The sequence below is a fragment of the Scyliorhinus torazame genome, chromosome 12, assembly GCF_047496885.1.
Source record: "Scyliorhinus torazame isolate Kashiwa2021f chromosome 12, sScyTor2.1, whole genome shotgun sequence".
Classification (NCBI taxonomy): Eukaryota; Metazoa; Chordata; class Chondrichthyes; order Carcharhiniformes; family Scyliorhinidae; genus Scyliorhinus; species Scyliorhinus torazame.
This window is the reverse complement of record NC_092718.1, coordinates 183,730,034-183,757,729: the sequence shown is the minus strand read 5'-3', so window position 1 is coordinate 183,757,729 and position 27,696 is coordinate 183,730,034. Positions and strand designations below refer to the sequence as shown.

The following is a 27,696-nucleotide window of genomic DNA, read 5'->3' as shown; positions in this document are numbered from 1 at the left end:
CGTATTTCAGTAATTTATTACCTACAGCAAGTAAAACATTTCAGGCAATCTCTCTGTAAAGTTGTGAGCACTATAGAAGCAGCCGATTGGTGGGCAACTATTTTATTACTGAATTTAACAGTCTAGTTCAGTCACATGGGAGTGTACTCCAGGGCACATTTCTAGACATCCAAGTGCAGAAGGTGTTTCTCGCAGCAGCAGGTTCAACTCCAGGGACCTTGGACAGTAGCTGGTGTCACTGCAGTACATCTACGAAGTTGAGCATTTTGTGGATAGAACATTTAGATTTGGCCACCCTGCAGTTTAAGGTTACGGAGGCAGAGGGGCAATGGTAACCACTAGGTAGGCAAGGATGATCATGCTGGTGCAAGAGTCTGAGTACATTGCACTCTCCAATCCATAATCATTTCTGAACAATGGCGAGAATGGCCAGTGCCAAGTTCACAACACAATGGTTAGCTCATTTGTAGAGGGAGCAGGAATCTATAGAAACCCTACAGTCCAGAAGGAGGCCATTCATCCCATAGTGTGCGCATTGACTCGGAGTGCCTTACGTCAGCCCACTCCCCCAAACCCAGGAACCCCATTTAACCTGCACATCTGTGGACACCAAGAGGCAACTTTAGCACAGCCAATCCACCTAAATTACACACCTTTGGACTGTGGAAGGAAACCACAGCACCTGGGAGGAAATGCACGCAGCATTTGGTTGGGGGGGGGGGCTGCAAACTCCGTAGTCACCCAAGGCTGGAATTGAACTCTGGTCCCTGTAGCGGAGGCAACAGTGCTAACCACTGTGCCACCATGTCGCCCTACATGCCGCTGCAGGAAGATTGAAATGTAGTAGTGATAGGAGCTTGGATGGGGATGGAGGGTAGTCAAGTTGTCTTCCTGGTTCCAGATCAGACCTGAACAAAGCAGAGAGTTGTAACTGAACAGAACTGGTTCCAATGTAGTGTGGGAATGAGAAAGCAATATTAAAAGAGAAAACCAAGCTACACAGAATAGGGCAAGAGAGACAGCACTAAAAAAATAGCAAGTACTGGATGGGGGCATTTGTTGCTTTTGCATAGAGCCAACACAAGAGGCTTAATGACCTCCTACTTACTATTGGCAGTGGCAAGTTACCCAGTGCAGGTAAAGAATCTACCACAACAAGTGGGCTCAAAAAGAATAAAAACGCGATGATTGAGTTCAGCTGGTGAGATTCAAGAGGGGCAAGGCTTTAATAAAGCCGATTCAGCCTACTCACCATGACAGGGTGACAGAACTATTTATCGCAAAGGATCAAAATTTAAGTTGGGAAGAAATGTGTTTTACATTGTTAGGCTGTCTGTACATGAACTGCAAGGCTGTCTGTACATGAACTGCAAAGCAGTTTACCAGCTTCACTGTTCAGATTCTGTCACTTTATAGAGTCCACCTGACAGAAGATTTAGAGACACCCGGATCAATAGGCATGCACAGACACTACCCAATTCTAATAATAGGAGTCACATTATGTTCAGCCAAGAAGGGTCTTGCGACCAAATAACAATATTGGGCACTATGTGTTATCTGATGGGAGCTACCAGTGCATTGAATATGGAAGAACAGATGTGGAGCGAAGCCGCACGTTCGGCAGCTCCCGCTTGGAACGGACTTTTGGGCTCCTTTCAGGGCCCCCAACGGCACTTTTTCGACGTTTCCCGGTGTTTCACTTTTTCGACGTTTCACCTCCAAGCTGGAAGGTGCGGAAGTGCAATGGGGGGGGGGGAGCAAATCAGCTAGGATGGGTCCTAGGGGTTGAGGTGCTGCTGCTATGGTCATGGATTTGCTGGCGCGAGTGGGGGCCGGGTGTGGGGTGCGGGCGTGTGGCTGGCTGAGGAGGGGTAATGGCTAGTTGGCAGGGGAAGGGGCCAGGTACCCCCCTGATCCGGCTGATAACTTGGAATGTAAGGGGACTGAATGGGCCGGTTAAGCAGGCCCGCATGTTCGCGCACCTGAAGGGGCTCAAGGCGGATGTGGTTATGCTCCAGGAGACACACCTGAAGGAGGCAGACCAGGTAAGACTGAGGAAAGGGTGGGTAGGTCAGGTGTTTCACTCGGGGTTAAATGCCAAAAATCGAGGGGTGGCGATCTTGGTGGGAAAGGTGGTGTCATTCGAGGAGTCGAGCATTGTGGCAGATAATGGCGGTAGGTACATAATGGTAAGTGGTAAGTTGCAGGGAGAGAGGGTGGTACTGGTCAATGTGTATGCCCCGAATTGGGACAATGTGGGTTTTATGCGGCGTATGTTGGGTCGGATCCCCGACTTGGAAGTGGGGGGGCCTGATAATGGGGGGGGGGGGGGGGGGGAGACTTGAACACTGTGCTGGATCCGGCACTGGATCGCTCCAGGTCTAGGACGGGTAGGAAGCCGGTGGCGGCTAGAGTGCTGAGGGGGTTTTATGGACCAGGTGGGAGGGGCTTATTCCCGAATCGACTTTTTCGTTTTGAGTAGGGTGCTGAGAGCGAGAGTAGAAGATACAGTGTATTCAGCAATAGCCATTTCGGACCACGCCCTGCATTGGGTGGACTTGGAGATGGGAGAGGAGAGGGACCAGCTCCCGCTGTGGCGCTTGGAGGTGGGGCTGTTGGCGGACGAGGTGGTGAGCGAGCGGGTCAGAGGAAGTATAGAGAGGTACTTGGAGTCCAACGACAACGGGGAGGTCCGAGTGGGGATGGTATGGAGGCACTGAAGGCGGTGGTGAGGGGAGAGCTGATTTCCATTAGGGCCCACAAGGAGCGGAGGGAGAAGGGAGGAGAGGGAGAGGCTGGTGGAGGAGATGGTGAGGGTAGACAGGAGGTATGCGGAGGAGCCCGAGGAATGATTGTTGAGGAAGAGGCGTAGCCTCCAGGCCGATTTCAACCTGTGACCACCAGGAAGGCGGAGGTGCAGTGGAGGAAGGCCCAGGGGGCGATTTAAGAGTATGGGGAAAAGGCAAGCCGGATGCTGGCGCATCAGCTTCAGAAGCGGGACGCAGCTAGGGAGATCGGGGGAGTCAAGGACAGGGGAGGGAGTGTGGTGCGGAGTGGAGTTGGCATCAATGGTGTCTTCAGGGACTTCTACGAGGAACTGTACCGATCCGAGCCCCCACGGGAGAAGGGAGGGATGGGCCTTCCTGGACCAATTGAGGTTTCCAAAGGTGGAAGAGGGACTGGTGGCGGGATTGGGAGCCCCGATTGGGCTGGAGGAGCTGATCAAAGGGATAGGAATCATGCAGGCGGGGAAGGCACCAGGGCCGGACGGTTTCCCGGTCGAATTCTATTAAAAATATATGGACCTGTTGGGCCCGCTGTTAGGCGGGACCTTTAATGAGGCAAGGGAGGGGGGTGCTTTGCTCCCGACGATGTCCCGGGCATTGATCTCCTTGATCCTGAAGCGGGACAAGGATCCCCTGCAATGTGGGTCTTAACAGACCGATTTCCTTGCTAACTGTAGATTCCAAGATGCTGGCGAAGGTCTTAGCCACAAGGATCGAGTGCCGCAGATCATCTATGAAGACCAGACGGGGTTTGTGAAGGGGAGACAGTTGAACGCTAATGCGCGGAGGCTTTTGAACGTTATCATGATGCCGGCGAGGGAGGGGGAGGCGGAGATAGTGGTGGTGATGGACACTGAGAAAGCCTTCGATAGGGTAGAGTGGGGGTACCTGTGGGAGGTGCTGAAGAGGTTCGGGTTTGGGGAGGGGTTTGTCAGGTGGGTTAGGCTGTTGTATAAGGTCCCGATGGCAAGTGTGGCCACAAACAGGAGGAGGTCAGAGTACTTTCGGTTGCACCGAGGGACAAGACAGGGGTGTCCCCTGTCCCCCCTGCTCTTCGCACTGGCGATTGAACCCCTGGCTATGGCACTGAGGGCGTGGACCCCATTACGGGGGAACCACCAGTTCGCCCCAGGAAGAACAGGTGGAGGGTTTGCAGGGTGGCACAGGGCAGGAATACGAACGTTGGGGGACCTGATTGTGGACGGGAAGTTCACGAGCCTGGGGGAGCTGGAGGAGAAGTACGGGCTCCCCCTGGGGAACACCTTCAGGTAATGGCGTTTGCCAGACAGCACGTGGTGGAATTCCCATGGCTACTGCCACACAGTGCAGGACAGGGCGCTCTCGGGGGGGGGGGAGGGATCTCGGAAACTTACCAAGTGATGCAGTAGGAGGAGGAGGCGGCCGACGGTGGTGGAGGTAAAAGCTATGTGGGAGGAGTAATTGGGAGAGGAAATTGAGGAAGGGACGTGGGCAGATGCCCTGGGGAGGGTGAACTCTTCCTCATCATGCGCGAGGCTCAGCCTCATACAGTTTAAGGTACTGCACAGGGCATACATGACCTGGACAAGGATGAGCCGTTTTTGGGGGGCGGAGGACAGGTGTGTTCGGTGCTCAGGGAGCTCAGCAAACCACACCCATATGTTCTGGGCATGCCCAGCGCTGGAGGAATTTTGGAAAGGCGTAGCGAGGACGGTGTCAAGGGTGGTAGGATCCAGGGTCAAACCGGGCTGGGGGCTCGCAATATTTGGGGTGGCAGAGGAGCCGGGAGTGCAGGAGGCGAAAGAGGCCGGAATTCTGGCCTTTGCGTCCCTGGCAGCCCGGCGAAGGATTCTTTTTCAGTGGAAAGATGTGAGGCCCCCCAAGCGTGGAAACCTGGATCAGTGATATGGCAGGGTTCATTAAATTGCAGAGGGTGAAATTCGCCTTGAGAGGGTCGGTACAAGGCTTCTTTAGGCGGTGGCAACCGTTCTTAGACATCCTGGCAGAACATTGGTCAATGGCAGCAGCAGCTCGGGGGTGGTGATGGTGGTGGTGGGGGGGGGGGGGGGTCCTACTCTATTTTTGTTTTTGATATTGGCACTGAAGGGTCTGAGGGGGTGTATATACCTGTTGTGTTAAGTCGGGGTGTTAATGTTAATTTATTATTTATGTACGGGGGGGGGGGGGGGGGGGGGTCGCTTTTCTCGATTGTATTTTGTACCTAACCCTGTTGGGTTCTTTTTTTTCATTTTGTTATTGGTATTTTATGAAAACCTTTAATAAATTTTTTTTTTTTTTTAAATTAAAGAATATGGAAGAACATAATACGTATTGTCACAAGTAGGCTTCAATGAAGTTACTGGGAAAAGCCCCTAGTCGCCACATTCCGCTGCCGGTTCGGGGACGCTGGTACGGAAATTGAACCCACACTGCTGGCCTTGTTCTGCATTACAAGCCGGACGTGAAGCCCACTGTGCAAAACCAGAAATTTGCAATAAAAAAGGCACATTAAATATCTCTCGAATACATCTAAATAGCTAGTATCTAACTACATTCTGAACAAGTGTTTAGTCTACTTGCTTGGTAGATTAATATCAATCACCTTTCATAGAATGAAAAATCACAAAGATTAAACATCTTCTGGCCCCATTGGCTTTTATCAAAGCTATTTAGTTCTTTTATACAGCTGAAGAACATTCTGATCCCCAACCTATAACCAAACTTCAGATTCGCAAATATTCCTGATATATTATACTTGCTGTGTTGAATATAACCACCCGTTTATATAAACATGGTCACCCTTCAACTGCTTTTTTTCATTATTACAACAAAGTAATGAACATTAGTCCTGGGACGCTTTCTAAAACTTTGTACAAGGTTACCCATTCCACATGGGCAGTACTTTACAATTAATGCATTCATTAGATTAACCTGTTCTTTAAATTCTTACTCTTAAGTCACAGATTTATTTTAGGCTCACTTAAGCTTATATTTGGTTTCTGCATCCAGGCAAACAAAAAACAAGGGACTGAATACAACTCCTTTAGTATTCCCACTCAGCCCTTTTCCCTGCATGACAGTTCATACAAGTACATTTTTCTACTGTCTAATGGTGTTAACGTGTTAAAGGTTTTCTACAGTAGGAGTGAATATGGACATAAAGACCATTGGACATTTTTCTTGCTTACCTGGACAAATTGTTTCAGTTGTGCACCATTGATCTGGTGACCATCAAGGTTCAACATATTATCGGAGAACTCCATTACCATCTGTAGAAAAAATTCAACTCAGTCAATGGCCATACTAAAAAGGGACTGCGTGAAATGAGCAAGGCATCTAAAAACTGTAAAATCTGGACTAGTGATTTTCTGGCTGCTGTTTGGTCAAAAACCTTCCCAACTTTTGTCAGATAACAGAAGTCTTTAATCGTACAGAACCTTCACATTTTGTCTTCAGTGTTCTATAAAAGGTTTCTTTAAAGTTATTTCAACTCTTTAGTCAGTTAGCCACATGCAAGTATTTCATCTAATTTAAAAACCACAATTGTCAAATTACATTAAAAAACAAATAATCCTATTCAGAGAGAAACAACACTTGATTTAGAATTTGTTTTTAAAAATAAATTTATTTATTCCAATTTAGGGGCAATTGAGCATGGTCAATCCACCTAGCCTGCACACCTTTGGGTTGTGGGGACGAAACCCACGTTAACACGGGGAGAATGTGCAAACTCCACACGGACAGTGACCCAGAGCTGGGATCGAACCTGGGACCTCGGACGCCATGAGGCAGCAGTGCTACTCACTGCGCCACCGTGCTGCCCAGAATCCCTATTTTTTGCATTAACAATACATCATACATAATGCAACAGAAACCCACACTATGATCACTACACATCTGCAATTGTCAATAAATATTCAGTAAACCTGCAATTTGTTTATAATATTTTCAGTAAATCTAAGCTAGAATGTAATCAGTTTTATTGATCTTACAAGGCTAAGTTTGCCTTAACAAGGATTGTCACCTAAATTAGACCAAAGAATTTACCATTTCTAAATATTTAATACAGAACACCCAAGTTGTGGTTATTACAGTAAATATAGCGTTTTGTTTTGTTAGAAATCCCTGAAACCTAATCTTCGATGTGATATGGCACCATTATAAATTAAACACTTGGCTGTTCTTTTCCAACGTCAACTGCTCAGTCTAGGAACATTCTCCCCACACCCAAGACTTGGTTCCGGCCTCAATGCAGCGATTACTGGCTGCCAAATGCCAACTAAAAGTAGATGTACCAGCAAGTAGATACAGACTCAGACATAATGAAGCAAGTTACAACAACGAAAGCACACCTGTGACCCTAATCACTTCCTAGAAGAGATAAAAAGGCTCACGGGCAGCTTTCTGCATAATATCCATCCCATCAAGGTTGTCCCTGTTTTCCACCTTCACCCCCAAACCTCAAACTTGCTCTTGTTTTTCCAGTGCCACTTCAAAACAACTCCATTCTCAGCCTCTAGCATGTAACCTATATTCAGGCTACAACCAGACTGATTCCTGGGATGGCAGGATTGTCCTATGAAGGAGAGATTGTGGAGAGTGGGTCTGTAATCTTGATGAATGAGAAACAATCTGTGAAGCAGACTAAATTCTTACAGGGCTCAACAAACTAGATTTAAGTAGTATGCTTCCCTTGGCTGGGGAATCTTGACCAAGGGGACAGTCCCAGAACAAGGGTGGCCGAGATGAGGCCCTCTTTGCTTGCATAAAATGCCCAAAGACTCAAATCAATGTATCCCTGTTAAACTTGCAGATAGTGGACTAGAGACAGAATATAGTTTGTATTTCTTTTAGTAGTATTCGGAAAAGGAAGTTGAGGATTGGGAGCAGAAGACAAAGGGAAAACTGGATGATTGAAAAGTATAACTTTTAAACTTTAATGGAATCAAACAAGATACATAGCACAGTGGTTGGCACAGTTGCTTCACAGCTCCAGGGTCCACGGTTCGATTCCCGGCTTCAGCAACTATCTGTGCGGAATCTGCACGTTCTCCCAGTGTCTGCGTGGGTTTCTCCCACAGTCCAAAGATGTGCAGATTAGGTGGATTGGCCATGATAAATTGCCCTTAGTGTCCAAAAAAGGTTAGGTGGGGTTACAGGGATAGGGTGTGGGCTTAAGTAGGGTGCTTTTTCCAAGGGCAGGTGCAGATTTGCTGGGCCGAATGGCTTCATTCTGCACTGTAAATTCTATGATCTATGAATAGACACATGAGCTTCAGAGAAAAGACATCAGCTCATGATCACTCAAAAGCCCAAAGTTTAAAATTATATTTAAATTCCTTCATGGCTGCTCCAAACCTACAACTCCCAAATGTTCCTCAAACGGTGTTGTTTATGCTTCCTTCCTTTAGTCACTTCATTGGTGGCCTTTCTTTCAACTGCCGAGACACTATACTCTCCTACCTTAAAACCCCTTTATCAGCTCCCTTACCTACTTTAAAACAAGCTTTAGTCACTCCTGATTAATATCCTTGGCTTAGCTTTAACAACTTCCCCTCTTTTGTATTTTATACATGTTAACACTATGCGGAGGGCCGTGGTGGAATTGTGGAATCTGAGAAATCCAAGTTCACTATACTGCAGAGACTTGGGAGTGCAACATTTGAGGAGTATCCCCATCTGAATTCATGTGGACTCTTACAATTGTGCAGGTGCTCTTTCGTTCCACTTCCAAATTACTCAGTTTTAAAGTCAAATAGCTCTTCCATGTTATTTTGGTTTGGGTTAGGGTTATAAAACAAGCCAAGCAAGTTTTCTCACTTCCAAACCTGCATAACAGGTCCACTCATGTGGTGTGCAAAAAAAACAAAACAAATTCACTACTTTCAACTTAATTGCGAAAGAAAGTGCTTAAAATAAGTTGTTCCAGGTTTGCCCCAGCCCTAAAGGTTTACCAAGACTAAACCTATACAGCAGATGACAAGTTAAGAAATTGCAGTCCTTCCTAAAGATAGATAACGTGATAGTATGCAGTCTACTTCTCACTGAAAAAGTTGCTTCATTCAAATTTAAGCACCAAATTCCTACGTTGTCAGTTGTATTACAGGTAAATCCCGATTTCACAAAATGCCAAGTTCATGCCATAAAAAAGGATTTTCCTTAAAACCTATTGTTTAGTTCATCCTTAAGAATTATAGGAAAGTAATCAGAGAACAATACAGTCAAGGTGGATTTATTCCAGTGCAGTACCATACAAGGAGGAATCAACAAACCATTGCTTCAGCCTAGAGTAAGCGAAAAAAACCATACCCCAAACAGTTAATTAGTTACAACCCAATCACTTCAATTCCTTAAAACCAGCATTTCCAGTAAATTAGTATTACATAAATGCAGGATTTACCCCAACATAGCATGTTGCTGGTCAAATTAAATTGTAGTGCATGAACCAGAAAACTGTAGTACATTTAAATTCTACATCAATACATATGCACCAAGATGCCCGCCTAAGGAATCTACAATTGTGCTCATCTTGCTTAAAATCTAATCAATTTTAATAATCAAAACACCTTATCCAAATCCAGAAAAAGTTAGGGTTGACACCAAACCCAGAAGGGCAGCATATTATCACAGCTAAATTAAATTGCGGGGTCCAAAATAGAAAGTTCTAGAAAAACTCAGCAGATCTGGCAGTATCTGGAGAGAAAAGCAGTTAAGAGTCATATGTCACTGTTCTTCACAACTGAATGGAGGTAGAAATGTGATGGGTGTTGTTGAAATGGGAGGAGGAAGAACAGAATGGAATGTCTGGAATAGGTTAGAGAGGAGAGATTAAATAACAAAAATTTCATGGAACAAAAGACAAAAGCAGTCAGCTTGTTGTAGTAAAGAAAGCAAGCATTGGTCCAGAATGGCTGAATAATAATGAACAGCTATAAAGAAAATACAGACTGGCACTTGGCAAAAACAAAAAATGGAAAACAGAGTTCATGGTCTGAAGCTAGTGAACAAAATATTGAATCCAGAAAACTCAGGACAGAAATGAGTGTGACAGCAAGGTGGTGAATTAAAATGGTAGGCAACTACAAGATTAGGGTTACACTTGCGAACTGTTAGGAAAAAAAAAGGTAGTTTTAAGGGATTTATATTTGTATTGGTGAGCATTAGAAATAAGGCATAGTTTTAATTTAATGTTTCTGTGCCTTATCACCCTTTTGGGTTTGGTGACATGTAACACTAACTTTTTCTGGATTTGGATAAGGTGCTTTGATTATTAAAATTGATTAATTTTAATCAAGATGAGCACAATTGTGGATTCCACAAGTGGGCATCTTGGTGCATATGTACTGATGTAGAATTTAAGTGTACAATACAGATTCATGCTGAACAAAAGGTGTTTTGCATGTGTGAGAGTTGGTTCCGTTCCAACGGTGCTTGGAGAGGGTTGCATCAAACAAAAGCTTTGAGAAGGAAGAGTTATTGTTTGGCAATGGGGTGCCACTTTCTAGAGTGAGGGGATTTCCTTTGTTCTAGGTTTTAGCTAAAGATTGCAGTTGGAGAAGAGAGAGAGGAAGGCAGCTCTCAGCTCTGCTAGAAGCAGTTGCTTTTAGAAGGCTAAAGAGAGAACATCTCAGCCTTGCTAGAAGATAGGAATTCCTAAGAAAACCAGAAGTCTATAAAACCTGGCCAACTCCTTTGGATGAAGGAACAAAATGTATTATCTCCAAGTTTGCAGATGACAGTTGGGTGGGAGGGTGAGATGTGTGGAGAATGAGATTCTTCAGTGTGATTTGGACAAGTTGCAAATGAATGACAGATGCAGTATAATTTTGATAAATGCTGGAGTATATGACGGCCCATGACCTGCACAGGCCCTGTAAGTAGTTTCACTTCAGGTGAATTATCAATAGAGACACAGACAAGAGGCTAGGAGATTGCTCTTTCCTCAATACCCGTTTCCACACGGACACATGTAAATACATTAATTATGAGATTTGGTAGCAGAAACGGGAAGGCAGACTTATCTGAACAGCCATAAATTAGGAGAGGAATGTGCAACAAGGCCTGGGTGTCCTCATATACCATTCACTGAAGGCAAACATGCAGGTACAGCAAGTGGTAAAGGCAGCAAATGGTATGTTGGACATAGCGAGAAGATTCAAATGCAGGAACAGGGATATTTTCCTGCAATTATACAGGGCCCAAGGTCACACCTGGAACATTGTGCTGTTTTGACCTCCTTATCTGGAGGAAGGGTGTTCTTGCTCTAGAGGGAGTGCAAAGGTTTATCAGACTGATTCCTGGGATGGCAGGAAGGACTTGTAGGAGAGACTGAGCCAGTTAGGGTTGTATTTGCTGGAATTCAGAAGAATGTGAAGGTGATCTCAGAAACCTATAACATTCTAACAAGACTAGACAGGATAGATGCAAGAAGGATGTTCCCGATGGTGAGGATCTCCAGAACCAGGGGTCACAGTCTGAGGATACGGGTAGACCATTCAGGACAGAGCTGACTTGCAACCTTGTAGGTAGATGAGGGACATATCAGACTGGCAGAGCAGACTCAATGGGCCGAATGGCCTAATTCTGCCCCTGTATATTTAGAGTTTATTCAAAATTTCTTCACCCAGAGTGGTGAGCCTGTGAAATTTGTTACCACAGAAAATAGCTAATGCCAAAACATGTATGTTTTCAAGAAGCAGTTATATATTGCACTTTGGGCGAAGAGGATCAAAAGGATATGGGGGGGGGGGGGGGTAAAGCAAGAAGATGGGATTAGGCCATTGAGTTGGATGATCAGCCATGATCATAATAAATGGCAGAGTAGGCTCGAAGGGTCGAATGGCCTTCTCCTGCTCCTATTTTCTTAGGTTTGTATGTTTCACATTTAATAACGCAGAGTTCATTATGAAAAAGGCAGGTAGGGAAACAGAAATGTCATCCTAATCATGGTTTTAATCTTCAGTTTCACCTGCACCAAGAACTAGACAAAAATTATGGTTTACACATGTGGGGGACGGGCAGAAATTCAGTGGAAGCAGTTCAGCAGATAGGAAACTGCTTCCAACAGGCTACAGAACAATTAATTAAGCCAGATGCACACCCATTTCCCCCACCTCAAAATTACAAACATCCCTGCTACATTAGAATTAGAAATGTAAGCCTTAATGTGTCAGAACCTTCAGGATGCAAGGAAAGGTCTCTGCTCAAGAACCTTTATGCTGCCCACAGAGAAAAGCAAAGTCCAAAAGTGCAGCTCATCAGTTCAGCCTTACCACTAACAAATGCAATTACACAGCTACCTCCAGGGGTGAAAGAACCTTATTGATCTATCATATACACTTGACACTTCCTGATCACCCTAGGAATGAGGCAATGAGACTATTGTACCAATGGGCTTTAGATTCTTAATGAGCTGATGAAAGTAATACAAGTAATCACTAATGTTACACAAGCATTTCTATAGCAACAATCACGAACATGCTATAAAGTAACCTGTAGCTTGCAGCATGCACAAAGGGCAACTGCAAAAAAAATGTTTACGCACCATATTTAAAAACATGTAAAACACTTCAGATGTTGAGAATATTAAAGGTGGAGACAAGATCAGGTTGCAAATAAGAAAAACTTGGAGTTAACATTTTAAACTTTAACATTAGCCCTATGTTCCTCTCCAACAATGCTGCCAGAACAACGGAGTGTTCTGCTATTTTTCTGTGTTTTCTGCTATTACCTCAAAAGGTTTGACATGACGCAAGGAATCAGTTAAATGAGGCAATACTAATTTTTTTTTTTTTTTTTTTTTTTAAATCATTAAATCACTACGGCCCTCCTAAATCTAGCTTAGATATAACCAAACTACCAAGAGCATCATAAACAAATTAGAATTTTATTTTATCTAGTCTAGAGATCTCCCATATCGCACTCATTTATTTCCTGAAAAAGGTGACTATAAATGTATCAGGCGAAGGAGGCACTCATCAGTAATGACAATTAAGGAGCTATAGCCAAGTGACTAGATTCCAATGTAAATTTGAGGCATCCTGCAGGCATGCAGAAACATTGCCATTTAAATAAAAGTTTGCCTATACTCAAGTTAGCAAATGTCAGCAGACTTGTATCGGCACAAGTTAGCATTGGGATCAGTTCTTAAATGAGGGGGGAAAAAATTGCCCAATTGTGACTTGAATTTACATTCAGTAGTTCCTGTTGCTTAAAACGGCACAAATGAGCAGACAAGTGCCAAGTTGATCAACCATCATAAAAATTACATAAAAGCAGGGGTTCACGTGATGGGAGCGGCTGTGTTTTTGTGAGCACTAGCTTTGCAGGTCTTTTAATCCTTTACTTATCCTTTTGTGCATTTCAGAATTGTCTTTTTTGGGACATATGCTTGGTAATATGTCCCTGGATGATTCTGAATTTGAGTTTTGCAATCAGGGGCCAAGTTAAATCATAAAGAATCCTTGTGTGATTGAGGCAGTCGGAGTTAGCTGGGGTGGGGCACAGCTTGCAGTGGCGTTTTGCTGATGAGTGGGCCTGCACCATCGGAATGACGACCGCCGCAAGTGTTGATCTAGATTTTAGTGCTGCAGGTCTTTGGTGCTCACCTTGGAGGAGCTACAAAATATCCTGGAGAGAATTATGGAGGTGCAGGAGAGAATCCGTGCATCTGCTCTAAGGGCCTGTCTTTGGTTCGTCAGATCCTGCTGCATTGCATGTCACATATCCTAACAGATTTGGGAGGCAGGGGGCCAGACAAGGAGTGCCCGTTTTCTGGCGGAATGTGAAAGGAGAGTTCCTAACAGAGTTTGAAGATGCTATGCTTTAGTAATCCTGCTTTGGAGGTTGACGGAGCACGATGTGTCCTTTCTTTGAGGCTGGTCAGTTGGGTCCCCTCCCGACTGCTAGCCTTATATATTATTCCGTTAAATGAAGGTGCTTCATCAGAATCTGAGAAATCCTGAGAACTATGCAATGACCCAGTCAGGACGTTGGCCCTTTTCAAGCAGCACAGATGTTTATCCTACGGTTCTTCAGTAACCCTGGACGTTACTACCTTATGCTGTTTTTTAAAACCTTTGTTTCATGGGAAGTGGGCATCACTGGCTGGGCCCGCATTTATTGCCCAGCCGAGGGCATTTACAAGTTAACCACATTGTTCTGGATCTGGAGTCACATGTAGGCCAGACCAGGCAAGGACAACAGATTTCCTTCCCCAAAAGGACATTAGTTAACCAGGTGGGTTTTTACAACAATCGACAAGAGCATCTTTAGACTTTAATTCCACATTTTTTAAAAATTGAATTCAAATAAAGAATCCTTGTGAGATTGCGTATCAGGCTTGACGGAGCACGATGTGTCCTGTCAATTATTTGTTGCCTTTTCTCCTAAAGGGCATGCGAGGTAGGAACACGAGGGCGAAAGTCACTGGTTACCCTATCTTAGCAAAACCATATTTACATCGATTGTGATGTGGTCTGTGAAGTTTAACTCCTTTCTTTTGATGTGCAAGTTATTCTTCCGGTCCGGTCATAGGGAGTGCATTTTGGACACCCTTTATCTTGTTGATAGTGAAGAATGAGTGGAGCCACAGCAGGGTGTTGGATGGTTGGTGTGGAATTGGGTGGTAGGGTTAGTCAAGTCCTCACTGGGATTTGAGGATGGTTCCCCAGTTCGAGATAGCCATAAAGCTAGTTTATTATTTTGAATTTAAGAACCCATGCCTATCTCAGTCATTGGCCTGTGCAAATTATGTACCCTGGGGAGGACCGGGTTCCTTCCGAATTTTCCTCAAGGTCGGTGCTTTTAGGCACACACCGAGATAGGCTTGGTTAATCGTTGATCAAATTGTTGATTGTTCCTAGACTAACTCAGGTGGGGACTATTCATCATCTGGATGAGCAGCGTGTTGCTCAGTGGGGGAAGGGGCACTGCCCTGGTGTGGTTGAGGTGGTGCAGGACCAGCTGAAGTATCGGTTTTGGTGTGCTGCAAGTCTAAGGGGTTCTGACCTTTTTTCTACTGTCAGTGTGCTGGGATAGGCCAGGTCTGGTGCTGTGTTTGACATCCTGCTGTTCCCTGGAACTTGGGAATCGCTCTTCTCGAAGGCACTTATTAGGGACATCCTGAGGGGACTTTCGGTGTGTTGAGCAGAGCTCTGTACTTAATTCATATCCAGTTTCCCCCCCCCCCCCCCCCCCCCCCCAAAATAAAAACCTGCAGTGGGATTCCTATGTTTGACCAAGCAATTTTTTTCTCCCCCCACTTTCTCATTAACAATGGGGAGCGTGCCCCAGGGGAAAATGGACCCTCGACCCTTTGTTAACCCGTGATCCACTCCTGATAGCTCTCTGTCCCTTTTGTTGGGAGGCAGTAACAGAACTGATCATAATATATAGCAGCTGGTACTGTGTTTAACTGTATGGAATGATGTTGGTTTCTACTGGGGCTGGAGCTATGTTGCACTGCGAAGTATATATGCAACATCTTTTTAGAACTTTGCATTCTCACAAATTTTCCTAAATGGATGGTTATAAAGAATCAGAGATTAGAAATATATATATATATATATATTTAATTATATGTATGGTGTGCCCAAACATGGCATGAAAAATCTATCCTGAACTCGTGGTAATTGCGAGCAATGGCCATGTGGGTAGGTATGCACCATTTTACCACGTTTTCATGGTTTTATCCTGTTCTCCCTTTTCTAGTGGGGCTTTGAGGTATCAAGTTATGTCTAATGATTGTATTGACCTAGTTGTACTGCTGTCCTCCCATTCTCCTCTATTCACGCAAGTTGAGCCTTCAATTTGTTTTGCAGTGCTGTGTCATTCCTGTGGTTTGTTGTGTTTGTTAAAATGTAAAACTTCAATAAACAATTTAATGGAAGCAAGATTAATTCAACACGCTAGTCACAAAATAATCAAATATGCAACATTTCAAACTGCCTTAAAAGTTCTATCCAAGTCCATTCAGAATTTAATATATTCATGGGATGTGGGCATCACTGGTTAGGCCAGAATCGATTGCCCCCCATCTCCAACAGCCCTTGAAGGTGGTGGTGAGCTGCCTTCTTGAACCTCTGTATTCCATGTGAATAAGCACACCCACAGTACTATGAGGGAGGGGGTTCCAGGATTTTGACCTAGCAACAGTGAAGATATTGTTCAGTGAGATAAGGATATTTCTTTTCTCATTGCCGTCTCACCTGCATGACATGGAAAATAGTTGAAGCAAAGAACTGTTGAAAAGGAAAATCAGCAGTACCCAAATAGCAGCTAATATTTCAGATGTAGGCAATCTGTTACCTACAGAAACATTATTCAAGGTTCCGGAACAAAAACCCAAGAGATGGTTTGCTCATCTGAAAGCAGAGATCAATCCATCACAAGTATATTTTTAAAAAAGCTGGCGGTATTTTATACTAGTGGTACATTTTGCAGCTTGTATTCAATTCTCAAAAATCGACTACATTTAATTTTCTTCAAAAAGGGAAAAGTTAGCACAACTAGGCACCATTGGTCCAATGCAAGCATCCTATCTGTACAGAATGTTCTTCTTTAAAATAACTTGTGACTCACTATACCATCTCAAAGTCCAGACAACAATCAGTATTTAACTTCATTCACGAGGTGATTTTCAACATTTAACTACGTTTTGCATATTTATCCAGCATCCCCAAACTAGTGTTTGGATCAGCTAACTTGCTCTTGGAATTGAACTTCATATTTGGTTGGTAGAGATTACTGCTACACTGGATGATGTTTCCTGTCTGCCATATGGCATTGCCCACATCCAATTTATTTTAGGGAGTCATGACATCAGTCAGAGCAAAAATTGTCTCATTGGTCCTATATTTTCTGGGCAGCGAGGTGGGTGTTCATGAATAAGTGCGAAGGCATTAAGGTTGGCTACAATGTCCCTGATCAAACATATCGAAGTCAATACCGAGGGTCACAAGAATGGCCACCGCGGTGATGAGATGCCAGAAAGTTGCCAGCTTCCATGGAAATCAGAAAAGGTATGGGAAATATCAATTAAGTACTAGGTAGCAAAGCACATCAGACAGGATTTTTTTTAAAAAAACATATAAGCCACAATGTCTTCCTCCCCAAATATTACTTCAAGCATTCCAATAATTAATCCAATGAGATCAAACACAAAAGCACTTGGTACAGTAAACAAATGGTGGATGCAACTGTACAAAATCAGGGATTACAAATTCAACACCTTGGAGATAGCAGCAGCATTCATGGAAATGAAACGCAACTTTAAAACACCAGAAACTACAAAGTTAAATAGATCTTTCAAATCGTAAAACCAGAGAGAAAGCAGCACAGCCTGGAGATCAACTCAGTGCATGTGCAATGCTGAACTATGGTGTGTTGGAAAGACGGAGGTCGAGGAGGGACCTGATTGAGGTCTACAAAATTGAGAGGTATGGACAGGGTGGATAGCACACAAGCTTTTCCAAGAGTGGGGTGTCAATTACAAGGGGTCACAATTTCAAGGTGAGAGGGGGAAAGTTTAAGGGAGATGTGCGTGGAAAGTTTTTTTACGCAGAGGGTGGTGGGTGCCTGGAACTCTTTGCCAGCGGAGGTGGTAGAGGCAGGCACGATAGCATCATTTAAGATGCATCTCGACAGATATATGAACGGACGGGGAACAGAGGGAAATAGATCCTTGGAAAATAGGCGACAGGTTTAGATAAAGGATCTGGATCGTCGCAGGCTGTGAGGGCCAAAGGGCCTGTTCCTGTGCTGTAATTTTCTTTGTTTTGCACTTGGACGTCCCATTGAATCTGTCTATAGAAGAACTTCCATGTAGTGTCACTTGCTTGTTCTGGGATTATGCACAAGATCACTCATTTTCCCCACTGTCCTCAGGAGATGCCAAACTATTTCATAGGCAATTATTTTTGAAAGGGTATCAATTGCTTCGCAGGTAAATGCTGGCCCTCGTGTATAGAAGGTTTATAACTAAGGTTTCTAAGACATTAATGAACCAGTTAGTAAAAAAAAAAAAGCAAAACTCTGCAGATTTTGGAATAGAAACAAAACACAAATGTTGGAGCTACTCAGGTCAGGCACATCTGCGAAGCAAAATAGAATTAACACTTCAGATCAACAAAGATAGAAATACAAGGATTCACTTCAACTGGACGCAAGCTTCCCGTTATACTTTTACCACTTATGGTGGCCTTTGCATAGTTAAAAAAGTTGTTAATCTCTCCTGCCCTCCACTTTCCCCAATTTGTTCTTCCTGCCTCCTTCATCACTCTACTGGCTTAATTTCTCTATTTGTCTTTCTTCAGTAAAGGAAGGCTGATCTGAATATCACCTGATGTATCGGTTTCTCTCCAGAATTACTGTCTAACCTGGATATTTCCAGAATTTTCTATTTTGAACCAGTTAATCTGTTTTGGTGATAGTCAAATAGTGGTCAGAACACTGGAAGAACTTCCCGACTCCTTTTTTTTAAAAAAAAATATCACACAAACGGGGACATGAGTTTAATTTTTCATCCACACACAGCACTTCTGAAAATGCAGTATTCTCCACGAGTTATACCTCCGCAACATTACTCGCCTCAATCCTCCCTGAGCCCACTTGACAAATACTCACCTATGATTTTGTAACTCCTAGGCTTTACTATTCCAATGCTCCTGGCTGTCCAGCCAGCCATTCTCCAACATCATTTAATTGAGTTTAACCAAAACTCCATTGCCCATATCCTAATGTGCACCACATCCTTCTAATTAATAATTCCTGTACTCACTGACATACACGGACACCCAATCCAATGCTTAAGATATAAAATTTTCATTCTCCTCATACATCCCTCATTTCCTTGAGCCCACAATTGAGGACAGCACATAAGCTCTAAATTCTGTAATTCCCTCATCATCTCTTTTCTCCTTGAAGACCATCTTCAAAACCTACCTCAAAAGCAAGTTTTTGGACACTCCTATTTTCCCTTTTGGTTATGTGGGAATTGCCTACTCGTCACAGATACACTATTATCTATTCAGGCAGAGAATCACTTGAATGGCCTCTTCCTGCCACTAGTTACTCCTGCTTTTCACCAAGGAACAATTCTTGGTCCTCTTGCATGCCACACTTCAGCATCATCCAAAAGCATTGCACCAGTTTCCATATACATGTTGACAACACCTAGCTCAACCTCACCCCTCCACTGTCTTATCTGTCAGATTGCAGAGCCGACATTAAAATTCACTATTCCAAAGCAACCCTGGCCAGCCTCTCAAGTTCCACCCTCTGAAAATGGTGTCAAAACTGTGCTCACTGCTAATCACACCGTCCTGCTCACCCATTACCAATGTGGTAGCCTTGATTTCAAAATTCTCACCCTTGTTTCAAATTACTCCATGGCCTCACCTCTGCCCCATCTGTAATCCACCACAGTCCTCATATTGGCACTCCTCCAATACTGACTGGCCTTCAGCATCCCCAATTATAATCACTCCAGTGGAAGTCATGACTTTAGCTGCCGAGTCATTAAGCTTTGGAATTTCTGACTCTACAGCTCAGTATCAAATAGTTTGATAACACGAGTTTACCATGTAAAAAGGTGCTATATAAATAGAAGTAGTTGACAGAGCTCAAGTCTTGAAGTGGGGCTTGGATTCAAGACAAAAGCTTCCCACTAAGCCAGGCTAACAAGAATGGTGCAAAGTTAAACAGTTTTGATATTTAATGCCATGCAGACAACAGAACACTTGTCCGAGCTGGAAGATCAGAACAATTTGGGACAGCAAGGTTTATTTGAAAAAAAAAGTGGAGTTTGATACCCAATCTTTTGTTGAACATTGCAAGATGTTTCAGACAGGTGCAAGGCTAAGCTAGACAGCGAGATCAGAAGGTGCACCCTAAAGTGTGGTTAAAGAAATAGGTCCAGAAAGATTTTTGAAACTAACAAATAAAATCAGATTTGGTCAGCTAAAGGTTCTTAAATTTCCTGAGATAGGGAATGGCAGAGCCATTGCAGGTTAGAGACGACACAATACACACATGGGCCTTAGTGCAGGTCAGACCAGAGAAAGTAGTACTGAATACAGACGGCTAAATCTGGAACTAAAATGCATTTAAGGATTTTAGCCAGGAAAAGCAGAGCAAAGGATAAGGGGCAGTAGGCAGATAGGTATTAGGTGGCCTCTGATAGAAGAGGTGTGGGGTCTGAAACAGTCATTTCCATTCCTACCACCAGGTGAAGGCAGAATGAAGGTGGCGTGAGTCAGTGGAATTATACCACAGTAATCACCAACTTCATACATGAGAAACACTGGTTGGTGGTGTGTGTGTGTGTGTGGGGGGGGGGGGGGGGGGGGGGGGGGGGGAGAGAACATGCTTAGACCCATTTTCATAAAGCACATGTTCAGCCCAATTTCCAGATTACCCAATTAACAGGATCATACTGTTTCCAATATTATTGTGACAAAGATAAACCCTCTTCATATTTTGATGCATTTGCTGCCTTTGACAGTTGATCACCATCCTCCTCCAAAACCACTCCCGTTATCCAGCTGGATGGGTTTGCACTCAATTGGTTCCATTCTTATCTATCCAGCCATAGCATCAACACATGGGCTTTTCTACCCAATCCTGCAGTCCAGCCCCTCGCAACCTCTCTTGATAACTTATCACACTACTTTTCTGACACCCAGTACTGGATGAGCAGAAGTTTCCTACAATTAAATATTGGGAAGACTAAAGCTGTTGTCTTTGGTCCCTAGTGACAAGTTCCCTAGCCACCGACTCCGTCCATAATAATAATCTTTATTGTCACAAGTAGGCTTACATTAACACTGCAATGAAGTTACTGTGAAAATCCCCTAGTCGCCACACTCCGGCGCTGGTTTGGGTACACGGGGGGGATAATTCTAATGTCCAATTCACCAGTCTTTCGGGACTGCAATTATTCGCCGCTGAACCAGCCGGTGCTTAATGTGACCCGGAGATGAGTTTCCAACCCATTATACATAACTTAGGCTACATTTCTATCCTCTCAACATTGCCCCAGGCTCCGTCACAGCCTTAACCCATCTTCTGCTGAAACCCTCATCACTTCCAGGGTTATCTCTAGATGACTATTTCAATGCACACTTGCCTCCAACCCTCTGCAAATTTGCACGAGACCTTGCTCACCTCATGCCTGCTGACTCCAAACGGTGTAAAGTTAAACTCTCATCCGGTTTACAAATTCCTCTATGGCCTTGCCCTTCCCTACTTCTGTGCTCTCCTCCAGCTGCAACTCCCACCGCCCCCCTCCCAACACTAGCATCTCAAATTGTAATCAACTAATCATTGACAGCTTTAAGATGCCTTGGTCACATCTGAAATTCCTTCCTCAAACTTTTTCATTGCCTTCTCGCGCTTAAAAAAAAACTAACCTCTGACCATGCCTTTGCCCCATCTCTGATGGCCCACTGCCATTTTGTTTTATAACTCACATGAAGTGCCTTGGAATATTTTAGAACATTAAAGGCACTACACAAATTGCTGTGAAAGCATCACGTCAGTTACAGAGCATCATTGCAGGAGTTCCTGTCTGAGGCCCAACCGTCTTCACCTGCTTCAATGATCTCCCACCATAACACCACCTCCGCCATCATAATATCTGAAATGGAGATGTTCATTGATGATCACACAACATTCAGTACCATTAATGACTACTCAAGGCATTGAAGAAATCTATATCCATATGCAGCAAGAGGCAAGTAACATTTATGTCACACAAGTGCAAGGCAATAACCATTTCAAACAATGACACACAACGTCATTACTATTGCTGAATTCCTAACTATCAACATCCTGGGGGTTACCATTGACCAGACATAGTAATGGACAAGCCATATAAATACTGTGGCTACAAGAGCAGGTCAGAGGTTAGGAATCCTCCAGGGTATAACTCACGTCCTGATTCTGCAGAGCCTCTCCACCATCTTCAAGACACATGCCAGAAGTGTAATGGAATACTCTCCACTTGTTATGGGCCAGGGTTTAGAGAACCCCAAAGCGTATCATGGAGTTCACCTGACCCACAACTTTTAATAGATTGTGGTATAGGGAGAACATGGCCCACTCTACAGGTGTGGTACAGCAGAAATAGAAAAGTATTTTTTAAAGCAAAACAATGTTTATTCTATGAACTCAAATTAATCTTTAAAACATAAGTGAACATCTTAGTAACTATCAATTCAAATACAACCCCAAAAAGAATACAACACTAAGTAATCCTTAATAATTTCCCAAACAACATCCCGAAGACTAAAGAAACACCTTTTAACAGAAGCACATTAGGTTTGCATTCACTACGGAGAACATTTATAATTCTGAATTCACCAAATGATCCAAGAGATAGTCTTTTCATGGCAGAGAGAACAGCAGTACAGCTGCTTTGTCTGGCTTCAGCTCCAACACTGAAAACGAAACTAAAATACACCCTGCAACCAACAGCCTAAAATGAAAGTAAAAAGCTGACAGCCCAGCTCCACCCACACTGACATCACTGATAAACACCCATTTCTTAAAGGTACATTTCTTAAACACCCATTTCTTAAAGGTACTTTCACATGACATCTTGCCTACGCAAAAGTGCAGCTCCAACACAAGAAGCTCAATACCATCCAGGGCAAAGCAGGCCACTTGGTTAGGACCCCATCCACCACTGACACAGTGGCAGCAGTGTGCACCATTTATCAGGTGCATTGCAGCAACTCACCAAGGCTCTTTCAACAGAACTTTGAAAACCCACGACCTCTATCACATAGAAAGACAAGGTGACAGCACTTACACGAGAATACAAGTGCTTCTCCAAGTCACCACCATAGGGCATAAAGCCATTCTTCACTGCCACTCGGTCAAAATCCTGAACTCTCTTCCTAACAGCACTGTGGGTATACCTACATCACCTGGACTGCAAAGGGGTAACACATTACCACCTTCTCTGGAGCAGTAAATGCTGGCATCGCCAGCAATGTCCATTTCTCATGAAATAATTTTTTTAAAGCACACTGGCTTAACACTTCTGAATCATTCTGTATATGCATTCATTGTGATAATTTATGGCAGCACCGCAACATGTAAATCTATACATTGATTTGCAAAGTGTGAAGTTATGCAGCAAATCAAACTAAAAGGAATACCAGGAATAGACGACAAAGGTACGGTGCACACCTGTGAAATAAAGCAATCTCTCTTACTTTCAGCCAACAATATTGTAATATATAACTGAAAAAAATTCTAAAACCATGAGGTGTTTCTTCAGAAAATGGTTTGTACCCCTCTTCCCTAGCACATGGAGACATCCAGCATAGTCCAACTCATGCAAATTAGAGGGGCGGGTGACCAACAGTAATTATTGAACTAACACTCGGGGATCACGACTAGCCAGAGTTGGTATTTTCTGTCAGGGAAGGCAACAGAAGGGGTGAAACGGGGAAAAAGTTAACCTATCGCACCATTATCCAGCCATTTTGATGGAAACTGAATGTGTGTAATGACAATAGTCAATTTCAGCTGTGATAGCCTCCATAATCAAATACCCTGCCATCACTCTCAAAGCAAGTTTAGAAAGCTCCATTGGACATAATGCTTTTGAAAAGGAGAAAAGGCCAATATCTTGGAAGACCACGACCCTTTAACAATCGGTTGGCACGGTACACCAAACCTGTATGGCATACTGCGTATAATGGTACAAGGTTCGCCAAAATTAGTACAAGTAGTTGGTCTGACCAAATAATTTGCATAATCTTACCTCGTAAATTTAACTAAAATGATTCCACGCAATAACAAATTTGTAAAATCCCACCTGTGTGGGGCAACTGCACACTTATTTCAGGTTTATTGCAATTTAATGACTTTCCAAGGATGCAGGCATCTAACGCGGCAATTTTTTTAACAAGTCAATTCTGTCCCACTCAAATGTCATTATGCAGGAGGCAGAAACGCAATCCTAAAATATTTGTACGGGTGTTTAAAAAAAAAAAGTTGAAACATTTGAAGGCGGAAAACAAAAACAAAAAAGCGATATCTGAAAACACCGTGCTTTAAAAAGTTAAACCAGAATGCAAAAACAAATCTGGCCATCTCATACACAGTGGAACTGAAGGAATTCATTTTTTTTTTAAATTATAAAGGGATGATGTAACAATCTGCATTTGTGCAAAATCTGTATTTGAACTTGAGAATTTTTTTAAAACGCCAGTCATAACAGGATATATTGACGCACTTCAGAACTTAGTAACTTGGGAGGCCCGAGCGGAGAAAAGGGCAGGTTGAGCAGAGACAGAGGCGACATTTCACTCCAGGCGCCGGGCCTAGCGGGCCCAGGGGCTGCTCCCCCCACCGTGCCCTCAAGGAGGGAAAGAGAAGTGCGACTGCGCTCAGACGCCAGGGGCCTAGTGCGAGAGAGGCGGTAGGAAAGCCCGAAGGCCCCCGCTGGAGGTAGTCGGCTGGCCGGGCCCCGCGGCCTGGCCTTTGCCCTGCCCGGCCCACCCAACGCGGGCGGCTCCCCACTCACCGTCAGGGTGTCGTCGATGTAAAGCGGGATCTGCCGCTTCTCGAAGGGAAACTCTTCCTCGCCGTCTCTGCAGACGGCCACCAGACGCGCCATGTCAACACCGAGGGAGGGAGGGAGCCCCGGGAGGGGGGGGGTAGGTGGGAGGAAGGGGGTGGAAGAGGCTGACAGCACCAACCGCCACTCACTGACACTAACCCTCCCGCTCCGATTGAACTTAAACAGCCGATGGTGGTCGGAGAGGAGGGTCTGTCGAAGGGCGGCTCCGGGGGGGGGGGGGGAATGGCGCTGCAACTAGAGCCGGACTGAGGAACGAGGCGCTAACTCCCTCTCTCCGCAAACTCAGCTCTCTCTCCCTCCCTCCACCAAAATATTCGAATAAAAATGGAGCGCGTCACAGCCACAGCGCCGCCGCCATCCGCCCCAGGAAAATAGGTCCTTCCCTTTTAACACCCCCCCGCCCCCTCCTTGTCGACGCCTTCCTCCCGCCTCAATCAGACCCTTCGCCTGCCCGCCCCCGCCCGCCAGCCAGCCGCGTTTCACGCTCCCGATTCACATTCCCCTCGCGCGCGACGATTGTCTGATGCGCGTGCGTGCGTGTATTTATATTAACTCTCTACTGTTGAGCAGGCAGTTTTCCTCCTTCCCTCCCCCCACCGGGCGGGGGGCTGAGGGACGTGGCGACATCCGCCGCCCTCCTCCCCCTGCTGAAAGTAGTTCTGACCAGTCTGCGCGTGACCGAAGGGAGGGAGCCGGGCTGCGAGCCGGGCCGTGCACGCACGAGCACGCTCGCCCACTCCCTCCACTGCGCGGGCTCCATCCAGCCTTGCGACCTGATTCGAAAGTCGGCACGCAGCAAATAATAATAATAATCCCTGGCGGCCAACCCTGCCGGAGGAGGCCGCAGGAAGCCCCACTTGGCCTGCGTCTTGGCGTCAATATACCCCCTTGTCTGGAGTGCGTAAGAGGAAAGATTGGTTCACTATCACAGGGCATCCCGAAGTTCAGGTGGCCCTGAACCAGATCTGGGCTGGGAGGGCCGCATTGGGCTGCAGCAGGGTGCTGAAGTTGGGTATTTGGTGACTGAGGGAGTTTGGTGGGGTGGGGGGCAGTAGGGTGCTGAAGTTGGGTGTTTGGTGACTGAGGGAGTTTGATTGGGTGGGTGGGTGGGGGGGGGGGGCAGTAGCGTGCTGAAGTTGGGTATTTGGTGACTGAGGGAGTTTGATTGGGTGGGGGGGGGGCAGTAGGGTGCTGAAGTTGGGTGTTTGGTGACAGAGTTTGGGGGGGGGCAGTAGGGTGCTGAAGTTGGGTGTTTGGTGCCTGAGGGAGTTTGGTGGGGTGGGTGGGGTGGGTGGGGGGGGGGGGGGGGCAGTAGCGTGCTGAAGTTGGGTATTTGGTGACTGAGGGAGTTGGGTGGGGTGGGGGGCAGCAGGGTGCTGAAGTTGGATGACTGAGGGAGTTTGATTGGGTGGGGTGGGGCAGTCGGGTGCTGAAGTTGGGTGTTTGGTGACTGAGGGAGTTTGGTTGGGTGGGGTGGGGGGGCAGCAGGGTGCTGAAGTTGGGTGACTGAGGGAGTTTGATTGGGTGGGGTGGGGCAGTCAGGTGCTGAAGTTGGGTGTTTGGTGACTGAGGGAGTTTGGTTGGGTGGGGTGGGGTGGGGGGCAGTCGGGTGCTGAAGTTGGGTGTTTGGTGACGGAGTTTGGTGAGGTGGGAGCGAGGTGCTCGTTTTTCTAGACCGTTTCAAAAAACAAGTCACAGGACAAAGAGTAAAGATACAGTCAGGAATCCTACCTCAGGTACAGCAGGTAATGTTAAAACTATAAGTATATTGATTAAAGCAGAAGAGAGAAATAGTAAACAGTTGAATAAAGCATCTGTGCTGAGGGGCAGGTTAGAGACTATGGCCCACATAAGAGTTCTACTTACAAATGAACAGAGTGTAAGGAATAAATTAAATGAGAGGCACAAATTCAAATGATAGAGCAGCCATTACTGAGACATGGTTGTGGATGGTCAGAACTGGGAACTTAATATGCAGGATTGTAAGGTTTACAGGACAGATGGGGAAAATGGAGGTCTGGAATAGGGGGGGGGGGGGGTACCCTTACTAATTTGAAACAATCGATTAATTGGTGAGAGGATAAAATTAAGGGAAAACACCAGTGGCTATCTTGTGGGTGGAACTGAGGAACAGAAAAGGATCTAGAACTGTAATAGGTGTTGTTTATAGACCCCCGGCAGCAACTCGGAAGTACTAGTTTGTATAAGTGCAGAAATGAGCCAAGTGTGTTGTAAAGGCAAAGTAGTATTAATGGGGAATTTTAACTTTAACATAGATTGGGAGAGACAATCAAGCACCTGTCAGAAAGTTATTGAATTTCTGGAGTGTGTCAAGGATAATGTCCCACAGCAGTATGTCCTGGATGCAACAAGAGACAATTAATATTGGTTTTAGTAATGAGCCGGATTTAATTAATAACCTAATTGTGCGTAAACATTTATCAAATAGTGATCATAACATGCCCGAGTTCAATGTAATGTTTGAATGTGAAAAGCACAAATCAGTTACTAGAATTTTAGATTTGCGTAAGGCCGACTTGAATGAGATCATAGAATTTAAAGTGCAGAAGGAGGCCATTCAACCCATCGAGTGCAATAGCCCTTGGAAAGAGCACCCTACTTAAGCCACACCCCCACCCTATTCCCATAACCCCTCCTAACTTTTTTTGGATACTAAAGGGCAATTTAGCATGGCCAATCCACCTAACCCGCACTTTTTTGGACTGTGGGAGAAACCGGAGCACCCGGAGGAAACCCACGCACACACTGGGAGAACGTGCAGACTCCGCACAGACAGTCACCCGAGAGCGGAATTGAATCCGGGTCCCTGGAGCTGTGAGGTAGCAGTGCTAACCACTGTGTCACCACGCCTCCCAGACAGAGACTGGGAAAACCTGCTAATGGGTAAAACAACTGAAGAACAGTGAAATATGTTTAAAGAAACATTTAATGCAATACAGAACCAGTTTTACCCCTGAGAGGAAAAAGCTTAATTTCACAGAAAAAAACAGTCATGGGTTTTAAAAAAAAAAAATTTTGAGTAACCAATTATTATTTTTTCCAATTAAGGGGCAATTTAGTGTGGCCAATGCACCTACTCTGCACATCTTTGGGTTGTGGGGGTGAAACCCACACAGACACAGGGAGAATGTGCAAACTCCACACAGACAGTGACCCAGGGCTGGGATCGAACCTCGGTCCTCAATGCCATAGGCAGCAGTGCTAACCACTGGGTCACCGTGCTGCCCTAACAGCCATGGATAATTAAAGAGATAGGGGACAGCATAAAACTAAAACGGCTTACAAAGATGCAAAAAACAGCACAAATCCTAC

At 44.9% G+C, this 27,696-nt stretch overlaps 1 protein-coding gene across 2 annotated transcripts in view; it reads right to left on the bottom strand.

Moving 5' to 3' along the window:
• The window catches only part of ggnbp2 (gametogenetin binding protein 2), a 53,612-nt gene extending 28,926 nt beyond the window's left edge, over positions 1 to 24,686 (bottom strand). The window contains exons 1-2 of one of the 2 annotated variants that reach the window (XM_072469481.1): positions 24,307 to 24,686; positions 5,954 to 6,034 (exon numbers count right to left, since the gene is read on the bottom strand). In XM_072469481.1, coding sequence (XP_072325582.1) covers positions 5,954 to 6,034; positions 24,307 to 24,399 — 174 coding nt within the window. In that variant the 5' untranslated portion in view covers positions 24,400 to 24,686. The remainder of the gene's footprint in view (positions 1 to 5,953; positions 6,035 to 24,306) is intronic. The other variant, XM_072469480.1, reaches the window with a different exon arrangement.
• Positions 24,687 to 27,696: the final 3,010 nt, after the last annotated feature.